Raw genomic sequence first — 17,882 nt, 5'->3', positions numbered from 1 at the left:
CGTCTGTAACGCCCAGAACGGCATATCTACCCACCAACAACGGATTTAGCCGTCCAAACACGCGACGATTGAGAACTCCCACACGAGGCACCCAATCGTTTTCTTCCGTTCTATATCCAACATCCAACATCCTTGCATTCAATCTAGTAGTGCTCGAGTCATATCATGGCCAAAGCAAAGAAAGGCGCCAAGGTTAAAAACCAACCTACCAAAAAAGCTGCCGCGCCGCAACCCCCACCTTCTCCTCCGCGGCCGGCTACCCCGCCTCTCCCGCTTCCCCCACCTCCGACGATGCTCTCCAAGACTGAACAAGTTCGTGCAGTCTGGAAGGATTTCTATGCTTCTTGGTACACACCTGAAGTGGTCTCTCATGGCAAAGACCTTGACGCCATCGACTCTAACATCCTCTTCACTACTGACTCGGAAAGACAGGACGAGCGTCTGCGTCTCGATGAATCGCTTTGCGAAAGGGCCAAAACTGAGTGGGAGCGAAGGTTGGAAGAAAAAGGCCTTTGCGAGGCTGACTGGGTTGACATCACGCCGCCCGAAATGGTGGTAACGTTCAAGGTCCTGTTCGGCGTTGAGGTAAGCGAGGAAGAAGTCGTCAAGCATGTCCAACCAGAAATTCAACCTCCACCTCCACCTCCACCCGAACCCGAACCCGCTCCCATCATTGAACCGTCTCCCAGCCCGAGCACGCCTGTGGCATCCTCCTCACAAAAACTTCCCATCACCGCCACCGCCACTAAAATCAATTCCTCTCCACCACTGACCACAGAAGTACGGTCAACTAACCTATCCACTTCAGCCTATGCCATAGTCAATCCCGCATCGTTTGGTGGAGCATATGATGAGGATGAGGATGAAGACGCTGATGAAGAAGCAGGCTTCGACTTTCTCGAGGTAAACACCGCTGTATTCCATCGCCACAGCCTTGCATTGATTTCAACCGTCACAGGCTTTTGATACTGATGCCGTTTCTCCTACATCCAGTCAATCTACAACCTGGTGGACTGGTGCCGACTCCCTGCAGACGTCGCCAAGTACATCTCCTTCCTCTAAACCCGTCGTTGTTGATTACCCGACTCCGGAAGACCGCCTTCCGCGCACCATGTCCGTTTCACCTCCGCGTCCAGTGCCTGTCGAACTCTGGAAACCGCCAGCGCCAGAGTCCATTGCTCACTCTAGTCGTAATCCATTTGCGTCGCCCATTTCCTCAGATGACGACGTGTCGCAGATCTCAGAGTGGCTCAAGTCTGAAGAAGAACCATCTAAGGTTCAACCGCAGCGAGGAGATTCGGATTTTGTCTCCTCTGAATGGCTTGACACCCTGAGGATCGACTCGAGGGAAGCGACGAAGCCTCAACCCCTGCCGAAACATGACCAAGCACGCCAGGTCCGCCAGATACCACAACCAGAACCGTCTCGTGCGTCCCCTCCCACCGCTCATCTTTCGGTCTCGCCTCCCATTTCGAGCTCTGCATCAACCTCGTCCGTGGCAACTGCCACGACGGTTTCCTCCTCACGTCCTAAACAAGCTATCCGTTATATCGGTCCAGTCATCGTCGATCCTCATGACTATGGCCTACTCCACCCCCAAGAGAAACATTCCACCCCGGAACGTTCCCTCAAACAGATGGAATTTGAGTTTGAAGCATTCAAAAAGGACGTACGATTCAAGATGATACAGGAGTTCCACATGGATGCCATCAAGTACGAATGTACTCTTGTGCAGGATCTTTCGCAGGGTGAGGACGCTGTAACACGGATAGAGCAACACGAGGTCCGAATGTTGCAGTTGCAACGCGATAAGGAGGACAAGCGCAAGAAACTGGTCGACGAGGAGAGACAGAGACGACGGCGAGAGATCAATGAGAAGGATGAGGAAGCTCCGCAGGCAAAAGCCATGGAAGCATTCAAGCGAGAGCAAGAGAAGGCTAGGAGGAAGGAGCAGGCTAAGAGAGAGGAGGAAAGGAGGAAGGAGGAAGACCTGAAAAGGAGGGAGGAGGAAATGCAACGCAGAGAACTTGAAATCCGGAGGAAGGAAGAGGAGATGAAAGAGCGTCAACGATTGGAGCGCGAGCAATTGGAGGTCTTGAAGCGAGAACACGCTTCGAAGAAGAAGGCGGAGGAGCACGCGAAACGTGAAAAAGTTCGATCGCGAGCGTGAACGTGAACTGAGGGCTGCTCAGGAGCTCAGCGATAGAGAGGTGGCATTTAGGTTGCAGGAGAAGCTGGCGAGGGAAGCGGAACGGGAGAGAGAGCCAGAAAAATTGTCGAAGGAGATGCTAGGCGTTCATACGAGAACAGGAAAGAGTACGAGAGAAGAGAGGAGGGGAAGCCAAGTTGTCAAAGGAGATGGAAATATTCTTGCGAGAACAGGAGAAGCAGGAGCGCGAACGTCAGGAACGCGAAGCGAGGGTCCGACGGAAGGAGGATGAAAAGGTGAAGGACAATGGGGATGGTAAGCGAGCCAAGATGATGGAGGAGGCCCCTGCTCGCGAACAGGAGAAGACTCGGGAGCAGGACAGGCAGAGATCACGCTCCAGGATGGATGCCTTCGACACTACCCTCCGTCCCAACGAGCACCTATATTGGCGACCTACCATTGACCCCGACAAGGGATCAACCCAACACAAGAAGCCCCAACCAGCGCCAGCCTTTTTCGAATCCTGATCCTATCGAACGACCCTCGACAACCAGTGGCTGGAAAGTCAAATCTCCAGCGGACATCTCGAAAGCCAGAGCAATGGATCCCTTCGCAACTCGTGCTGTTGCCGATGAAAGTCGAACGAAGGTGTCACGATCCTAGTGCTATCAGGCATGAGAGTACGGCGTCGCTTCCTGTAGTCGATATGTCCCGAATGAAACCCCCGTCACAAGCCTCTTTCTACCACCACTCCAAGTCGTCATCTCCGCGATCGTTGGAGACAGAGAACAGCGGTGCTAGTTCTTCCAAGCTCACTCTTGACCACATGAGAGAACCGCCGCTTCCTTCGAAGCCCACGTCCTCGTTGACATCACAGAGGCTCAGTTCGACAACGCCCCTCCCAGACAATCGGACCATCTGGCTGCCAAAAACTCATCACGAGAGTCGGAACCATATGTCGAGATCGACTGTGATTGAAAAGTCGCACTCGATGCCTGAAACGCATCAGGGACATGTCAGAGCACGTACGACGTCGGATCCCAGTCCGCCAACTCCTGCTGCACCGCCTAAGCCCTTGCTTGAACCAAAAGCGCCAGCGAAGAAGTCTAGTAGTAAAGGCAAGACGAGCGTGATGCTGGAAGAGGTACCGGATGACGAGGGAATCTACAGTGACAAGGATGTCCTACCCGCCGATTCGACGGCGATTATGCTGTCGAATCTGGAGCCTGAGGCCCCGAGGCTGGTCGATACCCGGGAAAAACGTGTGAGGTGGACGGAGAGTGTCTCGGGGGGTAGCCCAATGTCTGATGCGACGGTTCTGCCGGCTGAGCATGGGGCGAAGACTAGAACGAGCGATGTACGGCAACCAGCTAAATGGGGGGAGACAGCGAAGAAGGGGGTCGAAGACTGGCGGCTGTGGACAGCGCCGACTTCCTCCATGTAATTATTGTTTTCTCTATTTTTCTTTATTCTTCTCGTGATTTCGTAGACAATATTTTGCTAGATATGTACTATTGAGGGTGTTACTTGTATACCAGACAGTTAATGACAAGTAGTGATACTTACAGGTACTGATCAATCAATGGCTTTGGAACATGCCTCGAAGATTTTGCGCCGAGGGCAGTGGTCGAGAAGAAAGTAGCGTGCCGTAGTATCGCAAACGTGTGTCTGAAGGTCTTGCTGGCATGCTGCATGTGATATGAGTGAACGGAGGGAAATGGTGATGATTCTCGGCGCATATAGTCAGATAATGGCAGGTAGGGTCTATGCATGGATAAGTTAGTCTTTTGGCAAAGAGCATGGATAGCGATAGGCAGTAAACGATATTGCAATATCATAGAGTCAATGTATACATATAATTGAAGAAACGAGAAACTCGCCTGCGTCCCTTTCCTCGCCTAAGCAAAAGGATGCAATTAAGCGACGCCAGGGGTCCACCACACCTATACCGCCTCCGATTCGGTGCCTTTGAAAATGTCTAGCGGCTACCCACGGTCAAGAAGAAGGAGAGAAAGAGAGATCCGAGGATGGATGTGAGCGACATCGAAGCGAAGATAACGATATCATTCAAGGGGTTCTTATGCAACAGGATCGTCCGTTGATTGGGTGGAAAGGAACCTGGAAACGGCCGAACACGCGACGTGTTTGGATCACGTGATGATTCGCGTCTTATTTAATTCGTTTTCGTTGATATTTCGCGCGTTTACCTCGTGTTCTGCCTCATGTTAAACTTCATGCAGGAATATATAGCCTATCTTTCTTCTCATGCTCTGACTACATAGGCCGTGAAATATTCTGACAGAGATTATCCTCATCAACTTTACTCGGCTTCCTTTCCTGCCTTTTCCTGCATGATAGCGGAGTATGGAAATTATTGACTTTCGTACGTTCATTCCGGAGTGCTCCCAAAGCATTCCTATCCAATAGCTTTTCCATCATCAATCCAATCAAGGAAGCCCACATATACCGAAAATACTAGAGTCGGCATGACTAACCGAAGAGAAAGAAATGGAGCATCTCAGAACTGTCCTGTCATGGGAGATTTCGAGCTACTCGCAGATACGCAAAGTCCTTGTCCCTTTCGAACTTCATAAGTAATGGCGGTCTGTTAATGCTTCGGCTCAAGGAATCTCCAGAGGATGTTCATTCTTCCCTCCTGTATGTCTGTATGTTGATATCTACGTGTCGAATCCAGCACAAGTGCGTGAGGAATCACAGGCAATGTATTGCCGTCGGAAGCGAAGAGAGCATCCCCCCTTGGCTAGGCTCGAAAAATGAGCTATCATCACAGTGGGTGCAATACCCTAACAACACGTCAAGCAGAGGAATGGCACTTTGTGGGCAGTGTAGGTGGAGATAGATCAAGGTACAGACGGATGGCCGTACTTATCCGTCGAAGGAATCACAGGCTTCAAGAACCATAAGCACGAGGTCAGTGAAGAGAAAAGACACCAGCGGCCGATTCTCCCAGAATGTCGATGAATGGTCCTTTGAGTTCGAATTACCACGCCACTCAATTAGATAGAGAAAACTATCTGTTCTGTATGCCGAAGGGAGATCACCGCACCTCCGTATATTGCTGAGTTCTCATTCATTGATTGCCTCCTCTGTGACATGATATCGAAAGTCATTCACGTAAATAGTCAACAAGCAGGAGAAACTGAAAAGCAAGAAGTTGTCGTCCGCGGATGCAATCCGCCGGGGCCCCATCTAGAGCCGCCGTTATTCCGCCAACAAGTCGTAGGGAGATGGTGTCTTCTCAACTCTTCCAAAGATCATCAACAGAGCACTAGATCGTTGCAAGAGACAGCTTTTCACCGGCTTACTCCCATTGGCAGACACCAATGACGTTACACGCGAGTTTCGTGGTAGTCGCATCTACAAGTCGAGAGAGAGACTCCAAGTCCTGAGTCCTTCCCGCAAAGTCAGTGCTTCATTTCTTGCGCGCTGTGCGTGAAGACTTTAGTATCTCGGTGAAAATATTTCCAAGCCACGCCGTTAGAGAGAAAGTAAAGTTGGAAAGAAATTCCATGACATACCTCCGTTTCTGAGGCGTCTGCCCGGAGACACATGACCCACAACAGGAAAACGGCATACAAACCAACGACCGGTCTTTATGTCGTTATGAAACTAGGCACGCTGAGGCCAGATCCAGATATTCGTATCAAGGCCATTGTAACTGGTGTCCATTTGGTCTCTGCCTCCCAGCAAGTGTAAATCCATGACCTGAGTAAGATCATAAAGCGCATTGGACTACATGTGGAAGCTGCGAGTAAATGCATAATATCCTCATGCTTGTATGGCGCCCAGAGATGACCTCCGACGAGACTTGCCCTCCCGCAGTTGTAAAAAATCCTAGTTGCAGGGGACGGAGACCCCGAGACAGTGCTCCCAAATCGGTCCTCTCTTCTTTGCCACTGCCGTTATGAGTACCTCTAGACGTCCGAATCAAGACGGGCAAGGTCTCCAGTCAGAAAAGGACGTGAAAGGCTGACCGCCGATAACGAAATGTATGATATTGTAACAGCTGAGGGTAAATATGACCGATTTTCTGTTACGATAAAGTGCTCCTGTCGTCTGCTATTGGTGTGATCCGTAGCTGCGATCCGCATTGCTGATGATAAATATGGGGATACAAGAACATCGACCGATGCTGGAAGAGCCAGCGGCACAACAGGAGACGATCGTTATCCGGGATGGCAGAAGATGTGTCGTTCTAGACTCTAGAACCTGAGCTAATGGAGAATGTGTGTGTACTATGTACACCCTGATTAGGCTGGCATGAACTGCATCCCTTCCGCATACGAAAGGGAAGTATAGTACGTGCGTTTATTTCTTTCGTCGACGGCGGTACTATGTTTTTAGGACCTCGATGCGGTAGTTCAGGCCCAAGGGATCAACGAGAACATCCAGTTCGATGGTAGTATAGACGATCACAACAGAAGCTTTGTTCATAGAACCACGACTTGACGAAACTAGGCTGACCCATCGAATTTTCAATTCTCAACCGTGTAATCGTCGGCGCTACTATCCATGGCACACTGATGTTAAGCAAAGAGAATCTTCTAGGGATGAAGAACCTGACCTATCTGGAAACGGCGACTATATACCACCAAGGTACGTTCGGAAACACAAGATATTTGAAGCATAGCACTATCTCCTGTCCAATTGACGTATCTTTGGAGCTGCTTGCTTATGGAAAGCCAAGGGCAGGGCAATCAAAGAGGGCAGAATGAACGATCCTCCACGAGGAATTCCCATCGGACAAACGTGAGTTCTTCGAGAAACGGTATCAGAGGGGAACGAGAGTGAAAAGAGGGATGTTATATGGAGCTGTTGACGACCCGCGTGGTGCACTAATGTAATTATGTGAGTTCTCTGACGTTAAAAGGAGCAAGCAAGCAATGCAAGTTGGAGCACAGACGGACGAGCACTAAATAATGAGGCTGATATGGCAGTATCGAACGTTGGGGCGCCGCGTCGCTGGCTATTGAGGACTAGCCGGTGTCCCCTTGAGATCCTCGGCCCCAGAAAGTACAAAAACCACGGACCAGTCAGAGAGACCAGAGCACCGAATATCGCATATTCGTAGAATCTTTCGGTTCATGGCATGGATGAAGGGGAAGCGGATAGGACCGGCATTCGGCCCGAATCACCCGGAAAGCATCACATGGGAATCACGCCTTTCGTCTGTCCCGCGAACCTCTGGTACTTATGTTGTACATAGAAGTTTGCGACCTTCCCTGTCGTGCCATAGCACCTGGAAACCGTAACTGGATCCCCGTATATGCGATCTTAGCAACGGCGCCGGCTTCTGGAGATCTACTGCTGGACAAATGAACCTCTTCTCAGTTCTGCGATGGCTTTGTTGACTCAACCGAGTATCTCTGGGGTTCATAGATATTCCTGGATCACTGCTCATTTAATAAACACCAGGAATATACCTAGAGCAACGAGGACTTCAATAGTCTCTTCTGGTTTTATGTTTTCCTGTTCACACTGCCGCCAACCCCGACAGACATGACGTGAAGGGCAAAGGGCTACGTTATGGACTTCCCAGCTTCTCAACATCTCTTCAGTGCTTTGTCTGAAAACGGCTAGCGTATCCATCCTGAGTTAGTCCGTCCACTTCGGCACCTGTCAAGAGGCCACAATCACAGGCTCATGCAGGCTGAATTGATAGTCCTTCTCGGTCTGCTTGGTTGTTACCCACTACTTCCCGCGACGTGCGGTTTTGTTGACGTTGCTGTTTGGACAAGAACAGCCATCCATGCATCTTCCTTGTGGATCTTGCCATTTCCATCTCCGTTCACATGGCAGCATTGGGGCCATTTAGTACACTTTCACTCATATCACAGGACGGCCTAAACTGGGCAGGAAACTTTAGGACATGTCGTATAGATGCATGTCCATGCCCCGCAGCACATTAATATGGTTTAGACCTCCCTGTATGTATTTTATAGCTCATCAAACATCAATCCGAAGCTTTGATCGACTGTTCAATCTCACACATATCCGGTAGAAGCGGTCTCTATGTATCTCGCGGCTATCACATCTCGTACCGGGGTCTTTCCCGAGCAGGTTGCGTCGACGAGGTGTGCTTATTTAAAAACTCAACGTGTCTAAATTTAATGTAGATTTCATGATATAGGGTCCGATGACCTGTATCTTCGATGAACCCCGCTTTCGATGGGGCCTAGACTTGGAATATCAATAAAACTACTTATCCGCTATGATGGTGGCTTAGTATGCGTGGGGTCGGTGTGTCTGTTTACCACATATATGGACCTGGTGGTAAGTCAGGGTCTTCATCCTTGCTTCCCATCCCTCCACCTCGTACTCCGATAATATCCTCAAGCCGCATTTTGGCGACGTCGCCGTACGCTCCTGTTGATGGACGAAGATGTTATACTGCTAGCCAAGGATCTGTAGGTCTGATCGTCTATTGGTGCTGGGTTGCTTTGAATGACGTGTTTATCAGGCAAGCTTTCAAGGTTGACTTCTAGTCGTTGATCAACTTCGCGGCGCTAGTATTGACAATCCGTTTCTAGTGGTACTACGTCGCTTCGTGCACGGTCATCTTTTTCGATTACTTTCTCACCATAAGCGATGAGGTTGAGTATGCTTGGAAGGGGAAGAAGGGGCTCAGTATGGCTTTCCTTCAAATAATCTTTCTTCCTGCGCTCATCCTCTCGAAGTATTCTATCTATTTTTATTGGTGAGTTGGTGTTCGTGCTATGTGCCATTTCATTGACCATGTGCCCTTGAATGTAAAGAACCGATACTGCGCTATGTCATTTTGCATCATTACCTTATTCGGTGAGCGGCTCTATGGTACCTCTAAAAGTTCACAGTTATCGAACGAGTGTAGCCTATTTCTCGCCACTGTGGACTTCCGAGGTGTGTGGAACCTGATGACTGTCTGTGCTCGAGGACTGAACGTAAATGATTGATTGATGGGCAGATGTAAGCTTCCCTCTTCCGGGAGAACACGACGCTTCTCATCCAATAATCCTATCAGTTGCAATCGATTTGCCGTCGTTGAGTGGTTGCAAGGCCCTGTTAGCTGCCATTCCAGCTGAGGCGGTATTATTAATCCGGTACGAGCCTTCAAGCTACCCAGCGCTCGAGGCTACTCACTAAATATTCGCAAGGGTTTATGCCCTGACCGGAAGCAGGAAGCTATACATCGTAATTCTTGGCCTTTTGCCCGTTACTCAATGTATCATTGTAATTTATGCTATGGCACAACCCGGGGAAAATAACGGTACGACATCAGCTACTTAGCTTATCTATCACATGGTGTATCGTCTAATCAATTCGAATAGCGCTATCCCATGCCAAGCTTACCCACACTGTCGCATGAAATTGATTCGATTCATGGTAAGCAGGCGTCTACTGATATAAAACTGCCCGACCCTATTACCTGATCATTTTAGTCTGCATATTATTCTCCAACCCACTAATGTACGTAAAACAAACATCTGGCCCGGAGAAAGTCTCATCGACAAAAACATTAGGGACACCCTTTACTTGGCATTGTCTATCCTTTTCGACAGCTATAGTGTTCATTATCACCCTGAAAGCCACTATTCAGAACCACAGGATAATTCCTACTACCCTCCTGCTCCAGAGAATCCAGCGCGACGGGACGCTGTATTTTGGCGTCATACTCACTGGAAATGCCCTCTGGATGCTTTTTGCCCTGTGTGGTCGGGTAAGCCGCTCTGTAACTAATAACATTCATTTACGTTGCCGACGACTCATTAGCCCGGTTTGAAATTGATGAACGCCCAGTACGTGTTTTTATTTAATTTCCGCGACGGTTGATGAATATTCGAACTCCTAGAGCCAGTATGATGTAAGTAACCGAACTTCAATCACGAGCCTGAAGCCGACGTATCTTGCGCAGACTTACATCTGTTATGATCAGTCGTTTGACGTTATCCTTACGACGTATGAGCCATGAACGTTATTCTGCTTGGAGCTTCAAAGTTTTCGAGTTTAGCGATACTTTGGCGGACAATGAACTGTTGAGGGCAGGGATATCTTGAAGTAAGCATCGAGCACAGACAAATATACACAATTTGTCACCACACTCTGTTGTTGAAAGCGGCGCATAATATCTGAAGGTTTTCAAGCTTCGGTTAAAGGCTCGTATGGTAATACAAAACTTTCGATTTCTCTATTCTATGTCATGATGTTCTATTGATTCACAAATCCGCCCTGGAAATGAGGTGAGAGTCTTGTCTTTCGCGGTATAAACACTAAGATACGTACTTGAGGACGTGTCGGTACTTGACTTTATTTTCCTTGACGCGCTTCACACATTCTCCGACTTCGGACACTGGGAAGAGAGATCATGTAAGACAGCGGTCAGCATTCCAGTTATAAAACGCACTAGGTCTAACATCAACCCAGCTCTTGACGCCTTTCTCTACAGCGAGGCTGAGCATCTGAATAGCTTCCTTCTTGCTCCCTATGTGCGAACCACCCAGGGAGCATCCATTGGAGATAAAACCTAGGAGTCGGTCAGTCTTGGGTGTGGTATAGGAACGAGGAGATACTGACTAGCTCCTTGGAGATCAGGTAGGTTTTCATCGGGCAAAGCAACCATGACAAGCTTCCCATGGATGGTAAGCGTCTGTAAGAGCTTCGTCAACGGGATTCCATGAGAGACGTCAGCGGTGCACTAAGGATACGATCGTAAGTCTAGTTGTAGGAAAAGTGGCGCGTCGTGCGTACTATGATGAGATCCAAGGTCATCTCCATGTTCTCCAAGGCGTTAGGTTCGCGAGTTACGACGAATTTATCCGCGCCCATCTCGATGGCGTCGGCCTGATGGAACAAGTGAGTAATCGATGCCATAAATATAAAGGGATGGAAAAGCCACCTTCTTTCCCGTGCTGCTGCTGAAGACAGTGACCTCAGCCCCCAGGGCTTTGGCGAACTGAATCGCATAATGACCGAGCCCGCCAACTCCCACAACGCCAACTTTCTTACCGGGACTGAGGGAACATTCAGCTCTGGTTTAAAATGTTTTACGGTGAGGACATACCCAGCGCCGTTACGGACCAACGGGCTGAATACCGTGAGCCCAGCACACAGCATAGGCGCAGCCTGTTCCGAGGAGAGTTTCTCGGGAATGGCGAACACATAACGCTCGGAAACGCGGATGGCAGTCGAGTAGCCGCCGTATGCTATGTCTCCGTTGGGGTACTTAGCATTATAGCTGGATATGCTATCAGAAATTCAAAAACAAGGAAGAACCACCCAGTACGAACGTGTCAACCAAATGACGGCAATAGTTCTCGTTGTCGTTTTTACAGTTGGCGCATTTGTTGCAGGACCAAACTTGAGCGCTATGGAACAATGTTGTTTATGGAGTAATGATAGAAAAGATAAATACAACGCATCCGACACCAACACGATCGCCTAGTTTGAATTCTTTCACTTTGGATCCAACGCGAACGACTTGGCCAACGATTTCGTGGCCTGGGATGACGGGAAGCATGGGTTGGCCCCATCCGCCGGTGATGGTATGAAGCTGAGAGCGAGTGAGTTGCTGAGAGGTGTTCGCTGAATACTGTTTCGCTTACATCGCTACCGCAAATACCGCCTGAGGGGCATCTCTCATTAGTTGTATTGCGATAGATAAGTGAAAAAGACATACAGCATTCAATTTTGATATCTACGTCTTCCTCGTCAAAAGTCTTGGGGGTAAAGTCAATGACCTTGAATTCGGTCCACTTGGAAGTGTCGCGAACGCTGTCGAGAAGGTCAAAAGACGCGATATGGAACAGAGAAGGGAGACGGACGCGTATCCTTTCCATTGTAATTCAGGCATTGTGGTTGTGGTTGAAGTGAAAGTTGGGTTGGCGGTGGGGGCGGTATTTATGGGATTTGGTCGTCATCTCGAGGAGGAAAAACGTCATGGCTATCGATCGGGACAGGGATTCGGAAGCCGTCGGGGTATGTGCATGTAAGAAAAACGTGGACAATTATTCTTTAGGTCCGCTTTTGCGCGGCTCTTTTCCGACAGCTTCGTGTGCCGTGGTGGTGTATGGATGCCTCCTCGTTCCATAGTGGAGAGAGCTAACTTGAAGCTCCGTAAATTTAGCAGGACCAGATGCAGCGCTGATGTATGTAGGAAAGCATTAAATCTCAACTGCTTGCCTGTCAAGAGCAGTTCATTACCGTCGACGCTTCTGAGCACGGTGGAGCGTTCAGAAGGTGCATCACTCCTTCCTTCTATTAGGCTAATTATTAATTTCTCATCTCAGCAAAAGTGCAATGTAGAACGCACAATGACCGGTACGACATACCAAAGTTGTTACAGACTGCACTGGCAAAGTTCCGTAGTGGAGAGAGCTAACTTGAAGCTCCGTAAATTAGCATGCACCTACGGATGGAGCGCTTACGTAGGACGTTTGAACCCTCCTACGAGGTTGACGCAGCACTTAGCAAGCAGTTCATTACGGTCGGCGCTTCTGAGCACGGTGGAGCTCTGCGAATCACAGAAGGTGTGTAACTCCTTCTATTAGGCTCATTATTAATTTTTTAAATCTCAGAAACAGTGCGATGTAGAACCCACAATAACCTATGGGCGAGGTCATCATCCAAGTTGTTACGAGCTGAATGACTGGACTGGCAGAGGATGAGATCTTGATGGCATCAATGGCACCGAAAATACATTACGTGGACGCAAGATTCTCTTCCGTTCACCTTCCTCGGTTGATGGTCTTCGCATTTGGTTCACATTTTTCTGCCAGTCTCAGGAAACTCAATCTATCTAGAGCGGTGATGGACTACTTTCTGGCATCTTCAGAGTACCGGCATCAATAAGTGGCACCCTAGTGGCTTATAAGGCACTTCATTGTGTTCTCGGAGCGTGTTTTTTTTCTTTCCTTTACCTTCACAGAGACATGTAAGTCGATGACTTATCATCCTCTCTTTTGCATGCTCTCAGTCCTCCACATTCCAGGCCAAAGGATCATCGCAGGTACGTCTCTCCACCTCGTCTATAACGCCACACTGACTTGCGCACAGCGATAATGTGGACCCTCAGTCCAACAAACCGTACAAATGGCCCAAGAAGACCAAGAGGACGACACACAAGTCTCAAATAGACGACACTCTGTTCGGTACCCAAAGCACAAGATCTAGCCACTCGAGCGGTAACTACCTGGGCGACAACTCTTCCGGCTCTTGGAATAGTAGCATCTACCATGGCCTAGTCCCCCGACCTGGTGTTTGCAGCGGAAATGTGTACTACTACTCATCCAGCGTTCTTTCCGCGACGGATAAAGCTCCTCGACGCACAAATAGCTCCTCCCCGAATAGCAGGTATCACGCTTTGTTTTTTCCCTTTCGGGTGTTTGCTGAACCTCGTAGTATTTTACAAGAAATGGAAACATGGATCGCCAGATACTCGGAAAGCGGAACTAGTGCTAGGAATAACTTTCAGCGGATCGAGGCTGTATATTCGACGTTTGGCGACGACTCGGAACCTCAAAGGGATGTGTCTCCCTTTACAGATGTAGAGCGCAGTGAGGCTTATGCTGCGTCGGGAGACGAGTTCTGCGTTTATGATCCGAGTGTTAGGAGGGTCACTTGATGGTGAGGGTGACGATGACCCGGAAGCCCATCCTGAAGATACGTGAAATGCACACGCCAGGGAATCTCACTGTAGAACTACGATCCTGTAAATTTCCCCACAAAATGTTTTACACGTGATGGTGACAAGTAACGCGACAAAACTTGCTACTTGAGACAGTTCCACTCTCAACCACCTACAACGACATGCCGCCATCACGAAAAGGACGCTCTGGAGGATTTAACGTTAACCCGTATGCCATGATGGGCGGGCGTTCGAGCAAGCCACCTCCGCCTCTCAAGACATTCAAAAAAGTCACAGCCGAGTTCAACGATGTCGAAAAGCCGCCTGAGGGATGGGACCAAACCCAGCTCGACGCGCCCAAAGTCGATACAGTCAAGTTTGGAGCGCGATTTAGCATCAACGAGTGAGTTCCCTCCCTTCCTTAATCTCTGAGGCAAGTGGTTGACATCACTTACTTACATAGCGCGGTCCTGGAAGCCCTGATCGCCCGGCCGGCATTATGCGCGAGGCTGACGACGTTCTTGGCTGGTGACAACGAGACTGGGGGCGGGGTGTACGTCTCCGAGGGAACCTTTGTGCGGTTCATTAGGATGTGTCCAGAGATGAGGCTGATGAGGTTAGAGTCGCATACGTCGTTGGGCCAGGACGCGTTATTGGCGATTTTGGAGTCGTGTCCAAAGATAGAAGCTTTGCATATTAGTGGACATGATCGAAGGTGTGTATACTCCTGAGTTTATTGGACACGACTAATAGATGCCATCATGGTCATGGTAGGATAGATGACAAGGCGCTCACGGCTGTCGCAGCAGCATGCGATGCGAATCCTTCCCTTGGAGTCAAGTTGCGAGATTTGACGCTCCACGACCAGAGTGTTTATGAAAAAGGTGTCAAGAGGTTGCAAAAGGCGCGACGGTTGGTTATTGTCCGAATGGGCGACACACCGCGTCAACACGCGTATTCTAGGGACGGGGAGTATTACGCGTATCGTGGTGGTAAAATGGTGTTTGATAGTGCGAGCAAGTATCAGTACTGGTAATTATAAGCGGATCACGGCGGCTCGCCTGCAAATTTCCGAACCACGATCGACCTCCTGTATAACATCTATAGTGGATCCCAATTCATTACTCCTGATGAACAACACAACAAGAGGCGTTGTAAAAGCTACAGAAAGCGCGTGTTCCTGTTAGACAATCGTGCTGGCAAGCTACGCGGAAAAGAGGGTATCAGCTGTCGAACAAGGTGGGAGAATAATTCATGTGGAACGTCTGGGAAATTTTAATATAAATCCAACAGGAGTTGGTAGTTCTAGAAGTCACAACTCAAAAGGGGGCATACATAATAGACTGAACGTTGTACTGGTGGTTGCGAGGTGCCTTCACCCAAACCCCCAGTAAGCAAATGCTCTCTTCGTTGCGCGACGAGGCTGACGTTTTTACCTAGAATGCGCTTGAACATCTACATTGCCCTGTATAACACAGACGGCGGGGAAGGAAAATATCGCTGGGCACTGGTGACTCGGGACCCGCAGCGCAAGCTCAGCGAGCCTGTGAGCCTGTACCAAGTGGTGAAGAAGAAGAAATGGGAGACGAACCACGACTGCGGGGCGAGACTGTCTGCACCGTTGTTGTGCTTGATTGAGATGCCGTCTCTGGAGGCAAATCCCAAAGAAGTCGACACGTTTATCCGGCAACAGCCTGCTGCGCAAGGCTCGTCGGTACTGCTCCGGGGCCAAAAGGGATGGAGCAGTGCGCACTGGGTGATCCGGACGCTTGAAGGCATGGCGGAGCTGCGTTGGTTCGAAGAGTCGGTGGGCGACCACACTGATTTCTATGATTATATCGCGAATGTCAAGGGCAAGAACTTCGAGCAGGGCGTTGCGGCGGGGCCAGAGTTTGCGCATGCATACGGGGCTCACATGGGCATCGAAGTGGACGGGATCCGGGTGCTTGATACGATGTAGTAGATCACATGACTCTTTAATCTTGATGTCCATCTCCACGCTATGGCGAGACTTTCAGCCCAGGCTGGAAGAGAAAGAGCATGCTACGGCAGCTATTCGCAAGCATCTCGAGTTTCGTATGCATCGTGCTAATCGAGACCACACTAGTATCGATAAAGTGTTGGTTGAGCAGCATCTCTGCGATGCAAGAAGGGAGTGGATAAAGATTGTAGGCAGGCAGAAGAAGATCATCTGGGACTGGAAGACGGAGGCGGATATCAAGAAGAGGCTTGATCTGACGAGACAGAATATGATGAAGACCAAGATGGAAACCGTACGGGACAAGATGTCGTCTGCTGCGATCTATGCTGCGAGGACCAGTGCGTGTATTATACCGCCTCGACCACCGCCTCCGAAATTTGTACCGGGCCTGATCCCGTCCCTTCCACCGGCGATTCTGGTGATACCCAACCCAATTGCCATGTTCTCGTGTTCTCCGAGGACGATCAGAGGATACTTTGAGAAGGCGATGGAGCTGGCGATAGCGTACCAGGAAGAGTACTGTGGTCTGAATCGAACCAAGGCGCGTCAAAAGGCGGAGGGAAAGTTTTTAGAGGATATGAGCGCGATTGAGTTTGATGCCAGACCAAAGACACCAGTCAAGCCGAATGCTGTGGTCCCGAGTGCTCGTCCGGCTACATCGAATACCGACGAAGAATGGGAGATAAATGTGAAGCGATGCCTGAACGAGACGTACAAAAGGATGGTGAGCGACCAGGAGAAGGAGCTCGAAGGAGTCGATGAAGAGGACAAGAGGCGGTTGATGGCAGAGTTCAAGGAACGGGCTATGGCGTCGTTGAGGCAAACGTTTGACGAGGAGTGCAGTAGACGAGTGGCGGTGCAGCACAGAGACTGACGTTATTTTGGATGGCAGTACTGTTCGATTTCGACGGTAGCTTCATGGGGTGTTACGGGTTATGCTATATCACCAAATGACCATACTTACGCGTTACGAAATACCGGGAGCTTCACTTCACCGGGTCCCATTATGCGTTACGTGAATTAATGGTCGAAATCGGACAGTACAAGTATAACCACGAGGGTCTCTTATCCTTGTTAACCGCGACGATGCCTTCCTCTGTATGCCTTTGCTTTCTCGCAATGTACGTTTATTCTACGATTGCTTTGGTCTTTCGTTCAATTGTTTGTAGTATTATGCCCCCCGTGACCGTGCTGCTAAGTATGTCGCATCTACTATCACGGACGGATATCATTAACCGTTGCTTAGAACGAGGCTGCTCTGCCGATTTCTGGATTAATATTGCACTGTGCGTGCTAGGTTGGATTCCGGGGATTATCCATGCTTGGTGAGTGCGAGCCATGCCTGCAGGATTCGTATTCACGGCTAGCAGGTACATCATTTCCAAGAGCGAAGGAGCTCCAAGGAGTCGACGAAGACGACAAGATGCGGTTGATGTTGGTGGTGGTGATGGTGGTAATGGTGGTAATGGTGGTGGTAGTAATGGCGGTGGTAATGGCGGTGGTGGTGATGGCGGTGGTGGTGATGGTGGGTGATGATGGCAGCGTTTGACGAGGAGTGCAGGAGGCGAGTGGCGGTGCAGCGCAGGGCCTGACGTCATTGGATGGCAGTATAAGTATAACCACGAGCCTGGTCTCTCATCCTTGTTAACTGCGACAATGCCTTCCTCTACCGCTGATGTATGCCTCTACTTTCTCGCAATGTACGTTTATATCCTACGATTACTTTGGTCTTTTGTTCAATTGTTTGCAGTATTATGCCTCCCGTGCCCGTGCTGCTGAGTATGTCGAGCCCTGCTATCGCGACGGACATCGTTAACCGTGCTTAGAACGAGGCTGCTCTGCTGATTTCTGGATCAATATTGCACTGTGCGTGCTAGGTTGGATTCCGGGGATTATCCATTCTTGGTGAGTGCCAGCCATGCCTGCAGGATTCGTATTCACGGCTAGCAGGTACATCATTTCCAAGAGCGAAGGAGCCATGTAGATGACTTGTAATAATGCTACTGTATCCATGAATAATATTCCTATCAAAATCAATATTTCCCAAAATAGATCAGATCCTTCTCGTTTCTTCCTCCATCTTCGACCACTGTATCACTTATAACCTTCACTGTATCGATAGTCTCTTCAAA

The 17,882-nt window shown here is 49.4% G+C and overlaps 7 protein-coding genes across 7 annotated transcripts; 6 read left to right on the top strand and 1 right to left on the bottom strand.

Moving 5' to 3' along the window:
* The first annotated feature begins 854 nt into the window (after positions 1 to 854).
* Positions 855 to 2,475, top strand: EV420DRAFT_1002323 (uncharacterized protein). The gene has a single exon (XM_060465269.1). It carries the CDS (start codon positions 1,112 to 1,114, stop codon positions 2,168 to 2,170), a length of 1,059 nt encoding a protein of 352 aa, XP_060325116.1. The 5' UTR covers positions 855 to 1,111; the 3' UTR covers positions 2,171 to 2,475.
* Positions 2,465 to 3,661, top strand: EV420DRAFT_1002298 (uncharacterized protein). Its single transcript, XM_060465268.1, has one exon. The coding sequence runs from the start codon at positions 2,781 to 2,783 to the stop codon at positions 3,591 to 3,593; it is 813 nt and encodes a 270-aa protein (XP_060325115.1). The 5' UTR covers positions 2,465 to 2,780; the 3' UTR covers positions 3,594 to 3,661.
* A 5,544-nt stretch (positions 3,662 to 9,205) lies between these two features.
* On the top strand, positions 9,206 to 10,375 carry EV420DRAFT_1574401 (uncharacterized protein). The gene is made up of 6 exons (XM_060474415.1): positions 9,206 to 9,249; positions 9,304 to 9,416; positions 9,487 to 9,532; positions 9,589 to 9,616; positions 9,670 to 9,715; positions 9,747 to 10,375. Exons 3-6 carry the CDS (start codon positions 9,487 to 9,489, stop codon positions 9,927 to 9,929), a joined length of 303 nt encoding a protein of 100 aa, XP_060325114.1. The 5' UTR covers positions 9,206 to 9,249; positions 9,304 to 9,416; the 3' UTR covers positions 9,930 to 10,375.
* A 41-nt stretch (positions 10,376 to 10,416) lies between these two features.
* Positions 10,417 to 11,996, bottom strand: EV420DRAFT_1622740 (NADPH-dependent alcohol dehydrogenase; the record flags this gene model as incomplete). The annotated part of the gene is made up of 11 exons (XM_060475846.1): positions 10,417 to 10,496; positions 10,551 to 10,670; positions 10,721 to 10,841; positions 10,895 to 10,987; positions 11,043 to 11,157; positions 11,208 to 11,381; positions 11,434 to 11,503; positions 11,573 to 11,696; positions 11,749 to 11,768; positions 11,823 to 11,917; positions 11,968 to 11,996. The coding sequence occupies 11 exons, from the start codon at positions 11,994 to 11,996 to the stop codon at positions 10,417 to 10,419; spliced, it is 1,041 nt and encodes a 346-aa protein (XP_060325113.1).
* A 1,863-nt stretch (positions 11,997 to 13,859) lies between these two features.
* Positions 13,860 to 15,229, top strand: EV420DRAFT_1002036 (uncharacterized protein). The gene is made up of 4 exons (XM_060465267.1): positions 13,860 to 14,172; positions 14,233 to 14,484; positions 14,544 to 15,008; positions 15,063 to 15,229. Exons 1-3 carry the CDS (start codon positions 13,952 to 13,954, stop codon positions 14,803 to 14,805), a joined length of 735 nt encoding a protein of 244 aa, XP_060325112.1. The 5' UTR covers positions 13,860 to 13,951; the 3' UTR covers positions 14,806 to 15,008; positions 15,063 to 15,229.
* Positions 14,878 to 17,112, top strand: EV420DRAFT_1768280 (uncharacterized protein). Its single transcript, XM_060480962.1, has 4 exons — positions 14,878 to 15,008; positions 15,063 to 15,159; positions 15,210 to 15,711; positions 15,788 to 17,112. The coding sequence occupies exons 3-4, from the start codon at positions 15,211 to 15,213 to the stop codon at positions 16,622 to 16,624; spliced, it is 1,338 nt and encodes a 445-aa protein (XP_060325111.1). The 5' UTR covers positions 14,878 to 15,008; positions 15,063 to 15,159; position 15,210; the 3' UTR covers positions 16,625 to 17,112.
* EV420DRAFT_1277488 (uncharacterized protein) lies at positions 16,951 to 17,734 on the top strand (the record flags this gene model as incomplete). The annotated part of the gene is made up of 2 exons (XM_060468034.1): positions 16,951 to 17,075; positions 17,701 to 17,734. 2 exons carry the CDS (start codon positions 16,951 to 16,953, stop codon positions 17,732 to 17,734), a joined length of 159 nt encoding a protein of 52 aa, XP_060325110.1.
* Positions 17,735 to 17,882: the final 148 nt, after the last annotated feature.

Source organism: Desarmillaria tabescens (assembly GCF_030435595.1).
Source record: "Desarmillaria tabescens strain CCBAS 213 chromosome Unknown EV420scaffold_54, whole genome shotgun sequence".
Lineage (NCBI taxonomy): Eukaryota > Fungi > Basidiomycota > Agaricomycetes > Agaricales > Physalacriaceae > Desarmillaria > Desarmillaria tabescens.
This window is presented reverse-complemented; position numbering and strand designations above follow the sequence as displayed.